This window comes from Electrona antarctica (genome assembly GCF_951216825.1).
Source record: "Electrona antarctica genome assembly, chromosome: 21".
Classification (NCBI taxonomy): Eukaryota; Metazoa; Chordata; class Actinopteri; order Myctophiformes; family Myctophidae; genus Electrona; species Electrona antarctica.
This window is the reverse complement of record NC_136802.1, coordinates 369,566-386,032: the sequence shown is the minus strand read 5'-3', so window position 1 is coordinate 386,032 and position 16,467 is coordinate 369,566. Positions and strand designations below refer to the sequence as shown.

Genomic DNA, 16,467 nt, shown 5'->3' with positions numbered 1-16,467 from the left:
CACCTTCCAACCCACAGACCTCCAGACTTCACTCGACTGCCAGTCAGAGAGTTTCAGAGAGGCAGGGGCTGAAATCCTGTAAGAGGGCACTTTTGGACAAAGGTAGCGAAAATAGCAGATCTACAAGCTCACAACGCGTCGCAGCGTGACGCGTTGTGAGCTTGTAGATCGGCTATTTTCGGAGCGCAACCCAGCACTCTGTATCTAGTGGAGATGCAGGTGTAACGGCATGGATTTAGAAACAAATTTGTTCAACGCAAAATGTTGCGTTCCAAGTTCCAAAAAAAGCTATTTTCCTGAATGCTGCCTTCCTCACAGCATGGCATGGAAAGGAAAGGAGTGGCATTTTGCATTTCTTCCACCATGTAGTAAATGCTGCATTCGTGGTCTGGAGAGGGCAGTTGTTTTACAGACGGGTAAAAAGGGGCAGGGGCTGAAGCCCCCTTTGATGTCTATGTGTGCACGTCCCTGCTTAGTTTACACTTGGCTGAAAAGCTCTGAGTTGTCGTCCGCGGCCCAACAACGCACCGGCGGGCCGTCGTCCACGACGGCGGCAGGCCTCGGATGGAGCTGGAGACGTCTTTGGTTCATCTGAGGAAGACAAAGAAAGAAAGAACAGTGGTGTGAACAGGTTTTCAATGATATGAGTCCCAGGATGCAGGGATGGTCTTTTAGAAATGAGTCCCAGGATGCAGGGATGGTCTTTTAGAAAGGAGTCCCAGGATGCAGGGATGGTCTTTTAGAAATGAGTCCCAGGATGCAGGGATGGTCTTTTAGAAAGGAGTCCCAGGATGCAGGGATGGTCTTTTAGAAATGAGTCCCAGGGACATTTTATGAGTCCCACTTCAACCACCTTAGGAGTCATATTATTTTTCCATTTTTACAACTTGCAGCATTTAACTTTTATAATGTGGTTATATTATTCATGTAGAAAACAGAAGAAGAAATGGTTATTAAAACTAAAGCTAGCAAAATAAACTATAATATAAAACAGTACAGTAGTGCATCCCGTGGATGCAGAGGTCGTTGTTTTATTGCGTCCCTGAACTATAAACTGTGTTTTGGGATGAAAAAGGCTCCCTATTTTAATCTCTGAAGAAAGAAAGAAAGAAAGAACAACATAAAAATAAGAGCTATATTTTCAGAGCCGAGGAACGGCTATTTAACCCACTTAGACCTGAGAATGTAGATTCTACTAAATTACTTCTAAAATCACAACCAGTTTTCTGAACAAAACCTGTGTTTCTTTATCAGTGGTGCTCAGTCACACTATTTATCATGTCAAGGACCCCCAGAATTATATGAAATTGGCCACCGGACCCCCATATGGAAATATGTTGTTCCAGGGACCCCCCCCCCCCCCTCCAGAAGCAAAAGATTTGAGTTAAAAACCGTTGCTGTGAAAAAAGTATAATATATCCAAAGATTTTCACACATTTTCAAAAAGAAAAAAAAAATCTATTTTTCAACACCTTAAAGTTTAAAATATTAGTTAAACGCTGAAGCGACACAGATATGCCTTCCCGTCCCAAATGGGTTAAAACATAATGACTTCTTATTGGGTTAAACCGAACCTAACCGTATTACCCACTTATGTGTTTATGCTCCAAACAGGCATGTGGTGCAGAGTCAGGCTGTTGGGTTGTTGTGGTGCAGAGTCAGGCTGTTGGGTTGTTGTGGAGCAGAGTCAGGCTGTTGGGTTGTTGTGGTGCAGAGTCAGGCTGTTGGGTTGTTGTGGTGCAGAGTCAGGCTGTTGGGTTGTTGTGGAGCAGAGTCAGGCTGTTGGGTTGTTGTGGTGCAGAGTCAGGCTGTTGGGTTGTTGTGGAGCAGAGTCAGGCTGTTGGGTTGTTGTGGAGCAGAGTCAGGCTGTTGGGTTGTTGTGGAGCAGAGTCAGGCTGTTGGGTTGTTGTGGAGCAGAGTCAGGCTGTTGGGTTGTTGTGGAGCAGAGTCAGGCTGTTGGGTTGTTGTGGAGCAGAGTCAGGCTGTTGGGTTGTTGTGGAGCAGAGTCAGGCTGTTGGGTTGTTGTGGAGCAGAGTCAGGCTGTTGGGTTGTTGTGGAGCAGAGTCAGGCTGTTGGGTTGTTGTGGTGCAGAGTCAGGCTGTTGGGTTGTTGTGGAGCAGAGTCAGGCTGTTGGGTTGTTGTGGAGCAGAGTCAGGCTGTTGGGTTGTTGTGGAGCAGAGTCAGGCTGTTGGGTTGTTGTGGTGCAGAGTCAGGCTGTTGGGTTGTTGTGGTGCAGAGTCAGGCTGTTGGGTTGTTGTGGAGCAGAGTCAGGCTGTTGGGTTGTTGTGGAGCAGAGTCAGGCTGTTGGGTTGTTGTGGAGCAGAGTCAGGCTGTTGGGTTGTTGTGGTGCAGAGTCAGGCTGTTGGGTTGTTGTGGAGCAGAGTCAGGCTGTTGGGTTGTTGTGGTGCAGAGTCAGGCTGTTGGGTTGTTGTGGAGCAGAGTCAGGCTGTTGGGTTGTTGTGGAGCAGAGTCAGGCTGTTGGGTTGTTGTGGAGCAGAGTCAGGCTGTTGGGTTGTTGTGCAGCATTAACCCCTTGAGACCCCATTCTACAAATGTCTTCGAAATCCTGACAGGTTCTGATGAACCTCATGTTTCTAATGTAAGTGGTTCTCAAACTATTTCATGTCAAGGACCCCCAAGATTATTATGTATTTGGCCGCCGACCCCCATCTGAAAATATGTAGTTCCAGGGACCCCCCCACCCAGAAGCAAAGATTTGAGTTAAAAAAATAATATATATTCAAAGATTTGGGCCACATTTTCACAATTTTTCAAAAAATAGCAGACCTACAAGCTCATAGCGCGGCACTCGGTGCCGCGCTATGAGCTTGTAGATCTGCTATTTTTCAATAGCTATATATAATGCTTAAAACACCAAAAGCTGTTCCCGCCCAGAACGGGTTAAGGTGTGAGAGCTGTTTTCTGTTTTCTCTCACAATTAGCCAGTGTGTGTGTTTTTTAGACGAGCAAATGATCAAATGATGGCTTTCCCTGATTACGTGATTTATTATACGATACGGTTCTGAAAATCACTCATTTAAAAAGTACTAAAATGTTTTGTGAAAGTGTAAACGCTGCCAAGTAGATGTACTCTACGTAGTTACAAGTAGATGTACTCTACGTAGTTACAAGTATATGTACTCTACGTAGTTACAAGTATATGTACTCTACGTAGTTACAAGTAGATGTACTCTACGTAGTTACAAGTAGATGTACTCTACGTAGTTACAAGTAGATGTACTCTACGTAATTACAAGTAGATGTACTCTACGTAGTTACAAGTAGATGTACTCTACGTAGTTACAAGTATATGTACTCTACGTAGTAACAAGTAGAAGTGCCGTATTCAAAATGTACTCGAGTAAAAGTACACAAGAATCGGCATGAAAATGTACTTAACCCATTTAGGCCTGACGTCGAAATTTAAAAAAATGTCGTCTAAATCATGACAGTTTTCTGAAATACCTACAGTATGTTTCTGTATCAGTGGTGCTCAATATTTCATGTCAAGGACCCCAAAAATATATGTAATTGGTCGCCGACCCCCGTGTTCCAAGAATCATGTATTGAAAAGGTATAGGCGGAAGATAGTAGCTTATGAATGCCTATCCTTATTACATGGTTAAGTAAATACATAAAATTAAAACAAACAAGCCAAAAAAATAAAATAAATCCATCATTTTGTTAACTGACAGCACTACTTGGTAGTCGCGGCTGCCAGTTCCCACCTGATGTTGTGTGGGAGTTCTGATTGGTCCAGAGCGTACTGAATAACTGCTAGCTTACATAAGGTTTTAAGACTAGGACTCAAGTCTAAGATGAACAGCTCGTCGGCGGTGGTGTCATCATGTCCTCCAAAGAGGATGACACGATCTCCCACAATGCAACAGCACATACCGCGCGTTGCACCTGGTCCGTTCCCCTTGGCCCCAACCCTCTTCCAGGAGAAGCTCTCTGGACTGAACCTCCACAGGTCAGTGAAGTCCTGGTTCCAGCGGCAGCCACCAAATATGTACAGCTCTCCCTTGTAGGTAAAGGCTGAATGAAGAGAGCGTTCTTCTGGAAGAAGCTGTGCATATTCAGAAGGTGTGTCCAGCCAGACGTTGGCCTCTGTGTCAAACACTCTGATGCTCTTGTAGACGACCTGGTCGGTGCCGTCCCCGAATACAAACATCATTGTCCCGATGATGGTAGCAGAGTGATCATGTGTATCGGCTGGTTGAGTTCCTATGCTGTTGATTGAAGACCAGACCATCGTGCTGGTGTCCAACTTGTACATGTCATTAGTGACTTCAGTCAGCCTGGTGGATCCTCCATGGATAAACATGACCTTCTCCAACACACAGGCTGAGTGGCAACTCCTCCCCTCTGGAGCAGTCCCAGAAACCCTGGGCATGAACCATCTGTGGGCGTCCACATCAAATGCATAAAGTACCTTGTGGTATCTCTCGTACCATTCCCCTCCCCACACCAAGACTGTATCTCCTACCAGCACAGCCGTGTGTCCCTCACGGCCAGGTTTTCCTCTTCCAGTGGTCGCTGGTGTGAACTTCTCCCAGCGCAAAGACACTGTGTTGAAGACGTGCACCCCAGTCTGACCCAGATCAAAGTAACAGCCTCGTCCTCCAAAGCAATAAACCTTTTGCTCCACTGAAACAGCAGCATAAGCCGGCCCTCCTGGTCCTCCTGGACCTCCTGGTCCTCCCTTCAGGTGGACCGTCCAGCGGGACATTTCTCTCACACCGTAGATCAAACTGGACTTTGTCCAGTCTTTCTCTGTACGACGTCCAGAGAGTCCGTTGGTCTCGGTACCACGACCGTTTTGGTGAAATCCACAGAGCCAATCCAGTGGGTCGCTGTTAGCCGATGGGGGAAGCCGGTGGCGTTGGGCTAATGTAGCAGATTGAAGGTCAGTTAGCCGATGGGGGAAGCCGGTGGCGTTGGGCTAATGTAGCAGATTGAACGTCAGTTAGCCGATTAGGGAAGACGGTGGCGTTGGGCTAATGTAGCAGATTGAAGGTCAGTTAGCCGATGGGGGAAGCCGGTGGCGTTGGGCTAATGTAGCAGATTAAAGGTCAGTTAGCCGATTGGGGAAGACGGTGGCGTTGGGCTAATGTAGCAGATTGAAGGTCAGTTAGCCGATGGAGGAAGACGGTGGCGTTGGGCTAATGTAGCAGATTGAAGGTCAGTTAGCCGATGGGGGAAGACGGTGGCGTTGGGCTAATGTAGCAGATTGAAGGTCAGCTCCACCTCAGCCCAGTCAGTCTGACCCACAGTGCTGACAAGAGTATCTCCAGGATTCGGAATTGTCTCCAGGCAGGCGGGAGCATTCGGTAAAAAGTCGCTAAATTATGTAGAGTTCTCTTGAAGATTCATTTTTAAAGGCTCCGCCCCCTGGTGGTCGTGATGACGACATGGTGATGTCGTTGCGTGATGATGTCACTGCCCTGGATTACCCAATGGCGTTGCTGCAACTGACTCAATTACCTGCCCTGGCAGAGTAGTAATAATATGGAATCAGTTGTTTGTTTGGTTGGCCACGCCCCCATATATGGTCACGCCCCCATATATGGTCATGCTCAATATATGGACTTAATTGCAACAGCAGGTTGGATTTACTATGACATCAGGGATCTCCTTCCCTGATGATGTCACGTGATGTCACAAGGCCTGGGCACCATATATGGGTCTTTCCCCATGTATGGGGATTTGGAGTGACACACTGACTGACACGGGAAAGGCACGACTCCAGAGTTAACAGTGACCTTCGGTCGCAGTTAACAGAAAATACATTTTCAGGTAGGTGACAAAATGTCAGCCAATCAGAGAGAGAGAGAGAGAGAGAGAGAGAGAGAGAGAGAGAGAGAGAGAGAGAGAGAGAGAGAGAGAGAGAGAGAGAGAGAGAGAGAGAGAGAGATAGAGAGAGAGAGAGAGAGAGAGAGAGAGAGAGAGAGTAACTGATAAACCACAGTAACTGATAAAAACCTGAGAAAGACTTTGACAATGTACAGACTGAGTGATCATAGTCTGGCAATAGAGAAGGGCAGACACAGACGGACAGGCTGCCCAGAGAGGAGAGACAGGCAGACACAGACAGACAGGCTGCCCAGAGAGGAGAGACAGGCAGACACAGACAGACAGGCTGCCCAGAGAGGAGAGACAGGCAGACACAGACAGACAGGCTGCCCAGAGAGGAGAGACAGGCAGACACAGACAGACAGGCTGCCCAGAGAGGAGAGACAGGCAGACACAGACAGACAGGCTGCCCAGAGAGGAGAGACAGGCAGACACAGACAGACAGGCTGCCCAGAGCGGACGGACGGACAGACCTGGCTGCCCAGAGCGGACGGACGGACAGACCTGGCTGCCCAGAGCGGACGGACGGACAGACCTGGCTGCCCAGAGAGGAGAGGCTGTGCTGTCACTGTGATGACGGAGCTATTAGAGACAGAGTTACACTTCTTAACACAATGTAAAAACTACACAAATATTAGAGAGGAGTTCTTCCCAAAATTTGAAACAAATTTCCCAGAATTCCGAAGTATGACAGAAAGGGAAAAATTACCACTCCTTCTGGGGGAACAGAAAGAATGTGCAGTTTTGGCTGCAAAATATGTCAATTCCTGTCACAAGAAAAGGGACAACCAGTAGGACACACATACAGTATGCCATGTTTTATTTTCTGCACCACCTGCTTACTTTATTTTTATTTATTTTTTCATGTCATTGATATTATGTTGTTTTTTTGTTTTGTTTTTTCTTCTTTATTTACCCAGGGAAGTAGCTGAGCACAGGTGCTCATTTTCAGCAACGCCCTGCACATAGAAACACACAGACAGACACACATGCACACACACACATTAAAACCTGGGAGCTGACCAGTACAACCACAGTCTTATACTGTTGGCCACTAAGCAGCTCCAGGGGGAGCAGTTGGGGGTTCAGTGCCTTGCTCAAGGGCACTTCAGCGGTGTTGGGTGAGTGATGACAATCACTTCCCCACCCAGATTTTTTCTTGCCCGTCCGGGGAATCGAACCGGCAACCTTTCGACAACAAGGGCGCTCCTCTAACCCTTAGGCCACCGCTGCCCCGGTGGCGGGAACCCCTTTTGGTGTTTTAAGCATTGTGTTATACTTTAAGCTTTTGAAAAATAGCAGATCTACAAGCTCATAGCTCGGCACCGAGTGCCGCGCTACGAGCTTGTAGGTCTGCTATTTTAGAAAAATCGTGAAAATCTTTGAATATATATTCTTTCAGAGCGAACGTTTTTAACTCAAATCTTTGCTTCTGGGGGGCTAGATGAAGACGGCATCGTATCGTATGAGAACAGATTCCAGGGTCTCCTCCACGGCTGGGTGGAATGAGAACAGATTCCAGGGTCTCCTCACGGCTGGGTGAAATGAGAACAGATTCCAGGGTCTCCTCCACGGCTGGGTGGAATGAGAACAGATTCCAGGGTCTCCTCCATGGCTGGGTGAAATGAGAACAGATTCCAGGGTCTCCTCACGGCTGGGTGAAATGAGAACAGATTCCAGGGTCTCCTCCACGGCTGGGTGGAATGAGAACAGATTCCAGGGTCTCCTCCACGGCTGGGTGAAATGAGAACAGATTCCAGGGTCTCCTCCACGGCTGGGTGAAATGAGAACAGATTCCAGGGTCTCCTCCACGGCTGGGTGAAATGAGAACAGATTCCAGGGTCTCCTCCACAGCTGGGTGGAATGAGAACAGATTCCAGGGTCTCCTCATGGCTGGGTGGAATGAGAACAGATTCCAGGGTCTCCTCACGGCTGGGTGGAATGAGAACAGATTCCAGGGTCTCCTCACGGCTGGGTGGAATGACAACAGATTCCAGGGTCTCCTCACGGCTGGGTGAAATGAGAACAGATTCCAGGGTCTCCTCACGGCTGGGTGGAATGAGAACAGATTCCAGGGTCTCCTCACGGCTGGGTGAAATGAGAACAGATTCCAGGGTCTCCTCACGGCTGGGTGAAATTAAAACAGATTCCAGGGTCTCCTCACGGCTGGGTGGAATGAGAACAGATTCCAGGGTCTCCTCACGGCTGGGTGGAATGAGAACAGAGATTCCAGGGTCTCCTCACGGCTGGGTGGAATGAGAACAGATTCCAGGGTCTCCTCACGGCTGGGTGGAATGAGAACAGATTCCAGGGTCTCCTCCACGGCTGGGTGGAATGTGAACAGGCCTCGACACAGATCCCTTCACTGATGTTTACTGACAACAACTAGCCTTCTGGGCTGTGTGGAGGTCCTATAACACCTGACCCACCTGGCTGGCATTTGGCCATAGCCACTTTTTAGCCGTTTTTAGACCAAGGAGTTTTTTTATGCAAAACTAATGCTTGAAATGGATTCAGCATCATGAAAACCCCCTAGTTTGACATGATGTCACATGCTACTTAAAGCATAAGGAAATCTAGAAAATATTTGCCTTATATAGGATGTCTATGGTGGCCATACTGTACAGGCCATTTTCAACACTTTCCCCTCAGACAATTCCAGGCAACTTTCTTTCTGTTATATATTGAAGATACAAAATCAGCTGAGTTTGTTTTTTTTGCAATTAGTGTGAGGTTGATCCTGTATTTTCCATAGATTTCCTGTACTATTTAGAGACAACACTTCTGGAATGCTCGATCACATTTTATAGTTTTATAAAACTATAAATCCGTTGTAGATGGTTGGGAACAGATAGAACGTCATAAAACCAAAGCTCTGTTGGTGGAAAAGTGGCCTCAGAGTTATGGGGGGGGGGGGGGGGGGGGGTTCTAAATGAAAACAGCAGACTCTACAACTCTACCTGTTCTGGTTGGAACTGCTGTCGTCTCGTGAAGAGCGGTGAGCCGCGCCCGGCGCCCCCGGTGTTCTTCACCCTCACGGCCCCCTGGCGGTCCAGGGAGCGAGGCCTGGACGGGGGACCCCCCCCTCTGGGCGGGGGACCCCCTCTGAAGGAGCTGCGCTGATGCCAGGAGCACAGCTCCTCGTCGACCGCCTGGCGAGGGGGACCGGTGTTGGCCTGGTAGTGTTGCTGGTGGTCCCACAGGGAGGGGGAGCGGGCCAGCCGGACGTCAGGGGGGGGCATGCTGCCCCTCGGTGGGGGGGGTCCCCCCCGGTGCTGCGGAGGAGGAGGGGGGGGCAGCGCCCCCCTGCTGCTGTGGGGGTGGGAGGGGTGGTACACAGGGGTCTCCATGTACCTGTAGTTAGGGCTGCAAAAAGGTTAAGTTGATTAATTGTCATTAATTAATTGCGATTTAACGATTTAATTGTGATATTTTTTTGGGGGGCATTGCATATTGGAAACCCGAGTGGAATAGTAAGAGAGGCGACACGCTTTGATCTCGCTGCAAAGCGGGGTGCTATGGGCTATAGTTCCACACATTGGAACTATCCCATTGAGACAAAGCGGGGTGCTATGGGCTATAGTTCCACACATTGGAACTATCCCATTGAGACAAAGCGGGGTGCTATGGGCTATAGTTCCAAACATTGGAACTATCCCATTGAGACAAAGCGGGGTGCCTATGGGCTATAGTTCCACACATTAGAACTATCCCATTGAGACAAAGCGGGGTGCTATGGGCTATAGTTCCAAACATTGGAACTATCCCATTGAGATAGAATGAGCACTTCCGCATTCCATTGTTACAATGGGAGTCAACGTTAGTGTCGCCACTCTCTTACTATTCCACTCGGTTGGAAACATGAAAAAATAATTCTGTCTGGAGCAACGGAAGCTCTGATCATGAGTAAAATATAAATGCTTCCGTCATACAGTCTGGAGCAACGGAAGCTCTGATCATGAGTAAAATATAAATGCTTCCGTCGTACAGTCTGGAGCAACGGAAGCTCTGATCATGAGTAAAATATAAATGCTTCCGTCATACAGTCTGGAGCAACGGAAGCTCTGATCATGAGTAAAATATAAATGCTTCCGTCGTACAGTCTGGAGCAACGGAAGCTCTGATCATGAGTAAAATATAAATGCTTCCGTCGTACAGTCTGGAGCAACGGAAGCTCTGATCATGAGTAAAATATAAATGCTTCCGTCATACAGTCTGGAGCAACGGAAGCTCTGATCATGAGTAAAATATAAATGCTTCCGTCATACAGTCTGGAGCAACGGAAGCTCTGATCATGAGTCAAATATAAATGCTTCCGTCATACAGTCTGGAGCAACGGAAGCTCTGATCATGAGTAAAATATAAATGCTTCCGTCATACAGTCTGGAGCAACGGAAGCTCTGATCATGAGTCAAATATAAATGCTTCCGTCATACAGTCTGGAGCAACGGAAGCTCTGATCATGAGTAAAATATAAATGCTTCCGTCATACAGTCTGGAGCAACGGAAGCTCTGATCATGAGTCAAATATAAATGCTTCCGTCATACAGTCTGGAGCAACGGAAGCTCTGATCATGAGTCAAATATAAATGCTTCCGTCGTACAGTCTAGAGCAACGGAAGCTCTGATCATGAGTCAAATATAAAGCGGAAGTGGAGCCTCCTCCCCACTTCCGTTTCATCTTTACAGTCGCGCAGATGTATCCTAATATAAATCAAAATCATCTGAGCAAATATAGCTGGTTGCTTAGCAGAAATATAAATGAAAGAATAAGCTCTAAAGATATTTTAAAATATATTTTTGTGAACGGAAATGGCAGCGTCCTTACTCGGATTTGGGGAGCTGTAGTTCCAGACTCAAGTATATAACATTTAGAGATTGTGGAATAGTTACTGACTAGGGGATTTGTGACGACAGGGCCTACCTGTAGTCATGTTGTCTGGATGGACACGGAGCCTGCTGGCCGTAGTACGTCCTGGCCATGTCTAGGTGGTCCAGAGGGGAGTAACCACCCATGTCAGGGTGGTCTCGCTGGGGGTACCCACCCATGTCAGGGTGGTCTCGCTGGGGGTACCCACCCATGTCAGGGTGGTCTCGCTGGGGGTACCCACCACCCATGGGGTCCAGAGGAGGGTAACCCTCGTCACCGTGGTAGTAGCCCCCCCTGTGGTGGAAGCTGGGGCTGGACTGGTGCCGGGCGTTCTGGTAGAACCCGCCACCGGGGTTTGGGAAAGGCGGAGGAGGAGGCGTGGCTCCTCCCATTCCCAACGGGCTGTAGTGCTGCGGCTGGAACGGAGGGCCAGGCTGGTAGTAGGACGGGGGGGGCAGGTCCTGGCAGGGAGAGCTGGCGTAGTGTTGGTGGTGTTGTTTGGGGAGGGGGAGGTCCTGGCAGGGAGAGCTGGCATAGGACGTGGAAGACGAGTGCTCAGAGTTGCTGTCCTCTGACGCGTGGCTGCCTCCTCCTCCTCCTCCTCCGTAGGCGGAGCCTGGCGGTAACGTTATGGCTCCTCCTCCTCCGTAGGCGGAGCCTGGCGGTAAAGTTATGGCTCCTCCTCCTCCATAGGCGGAGCCTGGCGGTAAGGTTATGGCTCCTCCTCCTCCGTAGGCGGAGCCTGGCGGTAAGGTTATGGCGTACTCCGTCAGTCTCCTCCGCGGCACCCTGACGCGGCCTCGGCTCTCCTGGTCGTAGCAGGAGGATTCCGTGTGGTTGTTGTTGGGTAACCTGGAGGAATATGAGCACAGAAACCATGTTGGAATTCAATGTACTGTAAACATATTCACTATGAAATGAATAGTGGTGTCGGTGTCGGTGTCAGTGTCGAGCGCAAACATCCCTATCTCCATTTTTCTGCTTTTTTATTTTCTTCAATAAATCAGTGCTATTGAACACTGTACACCCAATGACCTTACAGGCGAATGCAAAGACTCAACTTATGTAACTTAGATAGCATTTTATGTAGACATAGCACTATATAGTGTATATATGCATAGTTTCATTATATAGATATTCCACCGTTATGTTCTTAGCTTTTTAATACTAATTTTTCTATGTTATTTTCTATTTGACCCAAATGTGATTGGAAAATGTTAATAAAGAAACTTTGATCAAAAGCTTCTGACTAAACTGAACTAAATATTTTTGAGATGGGGTTCCGACCGACCGCAGCCAAAACAAATCCTTTATTTACCCAGGGAAGTAGCTGAGCACAGGTGCGCGCGCACACACACACACACACACACACACACACACACACACACACACACACACACACACACACACACACACACACACACACACACACACACACACACACACACACACACACACACACACACACACACACACACACACACACACACACAGCGGTGTTGGGTGAGTGATGACAATCACTTCCCCACCCAGTTTTTTCCTGCCCGTCTGGGGAATCGAACCGGCAACCTTTCGGCTACAAGGGCGCTCCTCTAACCCTTAGGCCACCGCTGCCCCAACATGAAACATGAAACAGTTTGAGAACCACTGGTTTCCATTTCAGAATTACAGCAGCATTATTTAATTATAGGTCACCTGAGGGAGAGCTGGCGGCGCACTTGCATCTCTGGCGTGCAGGGGGTGCTGTTGGACACGGTGTGGCGCAGCTTCAGGTGGGACAGCTTCTGTGGCAGCGCGGCAGGGGTTAACCCTCCCACGGCCACGCCCACTGGCAGGCAGGCCTCCAATGGCGGCAGAGTCTGGGCCGGGGAGGCGGGGCTACTGGAGAGAGACATAATAATACAATGAATACACAATACGATTAGCTATTCAACAACAGCAGATACACATGCTTGTACATCTGCTATTTTGCTAACTTTAGCAAAATGATAGAAAATAATAGATGGGTCTGATATTATAGAAAATCAGACCCATCTTAAGTGAGTGGTACTGTACTGTACTGTACTGTACTGTACTGTACTGTACTGTACTGTACTGTACTGTGCTGTGCTGTGCTGTGCTGTGCTGTGCTGTACTGTACTGTACTGTACTGTACAAGCCCTCCTCCCTGGCCAGTGTGTGTCTGTGTGTTAGGCTGTGCAACAGTGACACTTGGTGGTGAACAAACGCTATAACGTTATTTCCGTGTTCGGACACAGCCAGGGACCCAGGGACACAGCCAGGGACACATACAGACCCAGGGACACAGCCAGGGACATATACAGACCAAGGGACACAGCCAGGGACCCAGGGACACAGCCAGGGACATATACAGACCCAGGGACACAGCCAGGGACACAGCCAGGGACCCAGGGACACAGCCAGGGACACATACAGACCCAGGGACACAGCCAGGGACATATACAGACCCAGGGACACAGCCAGGGACCCAGGGACACAGCCAGGGACATATACAGACCCAGGGACACAGCCAGGGACACAGCCAGGGACATATACAGACCCAGGGACACAGCCAGGGACCCAGGGACACAGCCAGGGACCCAGGGACACAGCCAGGGACCCAGGGACACAGCCAGGGACACAGCCAGGGACCCAGGGACACAGCCAGGGACATATACAGACCCAGGGACACAGCCAGGGACATATACAGACCCAGGGACACAGCCAGGGACCCAGGGACACAGCCAGGGACATATACAGGCCCAGGGACACAGCCAGGGACCCAGGGACACACCCAGGGACCCAGCCAGGGACATATACAGACCCAGGGACACAGCCAGGGACCCAGGGACACAGCCAGGGACCCAGGGACACAGCCAGGGACATATACAGACCCAGGGACACAGCCAGGGACATATATACAGACCCAGGGACACAGCCAGGGACACAGCCAAGGACATATACAGACCCAGGGACACAGCCAGGGACCCAGGGACACAGCCAGGGACATATACAGACCCAGGGACACAGCCAGGGACATATATACAGACCCAGGGACACAGCCAGGGACACAGCCAGGGACATATACAGACCCAGGGACACAGCCAGGGACACAGCCAGGGACATATACAGACCCAGGGACACAGGGACACAGCCAGGGACACAGCCAGGGACATATACAGACCCAGGGACACAGCCAGGGACATATACAGACCCAGAGACACAGCCAGGGACATATACAGACCCAGAGACACAGCCAGGGACATATACAGACCCAGAGACACAGCCAGGGACATATACAGACCCAGGGACACAGCCACACACATAGCTGTCTATAGGAGTGGTTGCACCACTCAAAAGGATTTGTGTAAAAATAAAATGTATCTGATCATGGGGGTCCCTGTGGGGGTCCCTGGCACAATGTATCTGATGGGGGTCCCTGGCACAATGTATCTGTACCTCCTCCCTGGCCAGTGTGTGTCTGTGTGTTAGGCTGTGCAACAGTGACACTTGGTGGTGAACAAACGCTATAACGTTATTTCCGTGTTCGGACACAGCCAGGGACCCAGGGACACAGCCAGGGACACATACAGACCCAGGGACACAGCCAGGGACATATACAGACCAAGGGACACAGCCAGGGACCCAGGGACACAGCCAGGGACATATACAGACCCAGGGACACAGCCAGGGACCCAGGGACACAGCCAGGGACATATACAGACCCAGGGACACAGCCAGGGACACAGCCAGGGACCCAGGGACACAGCCAGGGACACATACAGACCCAGGGACACAGCCAGGGACATATACAGACCCAGGGACACAGCCAGGGACCCAGGGACACAGCCAGGGACATATACAGACCCAGGGACACAGCCAGGGACACAGCCAGGGACATATACAGACCCAGGGACACAGCCAGGGACCCAGGGACACAGCCAGGGACCCAGGGACACAGCCAGGGACCCAGGGACACAGCCAGGGACACAGCCAGGGACCCAGGGACACAGCCAGGGACATATACAGACCCAGGGACACAGCCAGGGACATATACAGACCCAGGGACACAGCCAGGGACCCAGGGACACAGCCAGGGACATATACAGGCCCAGGGACACAGCCAGGGACCCAGGGACACACCCAGGGACCCAGCCAGGGACATATACAGACCCAGGGACACAGCCAGGGACCCAGGGACACAGCCAGGGACCCAGGGACACAGCCAGGGACATATACAGACCCAGGGACACAGCCAGGGACATATATACAGACCCAGGGACACAGCCAGGGACACAGCCAAGGACATATACAGACCCAGGGACACAGCCAGGGACCCAGGGACACAGCCAGGGACATATACAGACCCAGGGACACAGCCAGGGACATATATACAGACCCAGGGACACAGCCAGGGACACAGCCAGGGACATATACAGACCCAGGGACACAGCCAGGGACACAGGGACACAGCCAGGGACACAGCCAGGGACATATACAGACCCAGGGACACAGCCAGGGACACAGCCAGGGACATATACAGACCCAGGGACACAGCCAGGGACACAGGGACACAGCCAGGGACATATACAGACCCAGGGACACAGCCAGGGACATATACAGACCCAGGGACACAGCCAGGGACATATACAGACCCAGGGACACAGCCAGGGACACAGCCAGGGACATATACAGACCCAGGGACACAGCCAGGGACACAGGGACACAGCCAGGGACACAGCCAGGGACATATACAGACCCAGAGACACAGCCAGGGACATATACAGACCCAGAGACACAGCCAGGGACATATACAGACCCAGGGACACAGCCACACACATAGCTGTCTATAGGAGTGGTTGCACCACTCAAAAGGATTTGTGTAAAAATAAAATGTATCTGATCATGGGGGTCCCTGTGGGGGTCCCTGGCACAATGTATCTGATGGGGGTCCCTGGCACAATGTATCTGATGGGGGTCCCTGTGGGGGTCCCTGTGGGGGTCCCTGGCACAATGTATCTGATGGGGGTCCCTGGCACAATGTATCTGATGGGGGTCCCTGTGGGGGTCCCTGGCACATTGTATCTGATGGGGGTCCCTGGCACATTGTATCTGATGGGGGTCCCTGGCACATTGTATCTGATGGGGGTCCCTGGCACATTGTATCTGATGGGGGTCCCTGGCACATTGTATCTGATGGGGGTCCCTGGCACATTGTATCTGATGGGGGTCCCTGTGGGGGTCCCTGGCACATTGTATCTGATGGGGGTCCACAAAACATGTTCAAAAGGGGGAGAACCTGTGCTCATAGGTCACTCATAGGTCATAGGTCACTAGGGGTGCAGCGGGAGCTACCCCATAGAGTATATATATAATAGAGACTGAACTGGCACGAAGCTCCGCCCCCCCAGCTATTCATGTCAGTGGAAGTTGCTCAGTGGCGTTTTGAAGCACCCGGAAGACTGCCGGAAGTCCCTCCCAGGACCTCAACTTTGAGGTCCTGAGTGACGTAGGGCAACCGAGCGCTCAATGTTAAAGCCCAGCTGCACGGGGTTTCCCGGTCATGAATCCACGGGTCCGCCTGTAGTCCCTCCTCCTACCACTAGGACCCAGAGCTTCAACGTTGGAAAGTCTGCCTGCCCCCTTGAGCTACACTCACGTCAAAGAGATTCTACATAAAGAGGCGAAAGTCCTCAAATACTTGGAATCACCAGTAGATGGCGCAGCGGTAGCGCTGTCGG

The 16,467-nt window shown here is 50.5% G+C and overlaps 1 protein-coding gene across 1 annotated transcript in view; it reads right to left on the bottom strand.

The window, feature by feature from the left end:
• Positions 1-243: 243 nt before the first annotated feature.
• Positions 244-16,467, bottom strand: part of LOC306913779 (uncharacterized protein) — a 76,518-nt gene continuing 60,294 nt past the window's right edge. Inside the window, exons 8-11 of the mRNA XM_079490591.1 lie at positions 12,422-12,607; positions 10,781-11,578; positions 8,817-9,222; positions 244-591 (exon numbers count right to left, since the gene is read on the bottom strand). Of these exons, the coding sequence (XP_079346717.1) occupies positions 478-591; positions 8,817-9,222; positions 10,781-11,578; positions 12,422-12,607 (1,504 nt within the window). The 3' untranslated portion in view covers positions 244-477. The remainder of the gene's footprint in view (positions 592-8,816; positions 9,223-10,780; positions 11,579-12,421; positions 12,608-16,467) is intronic.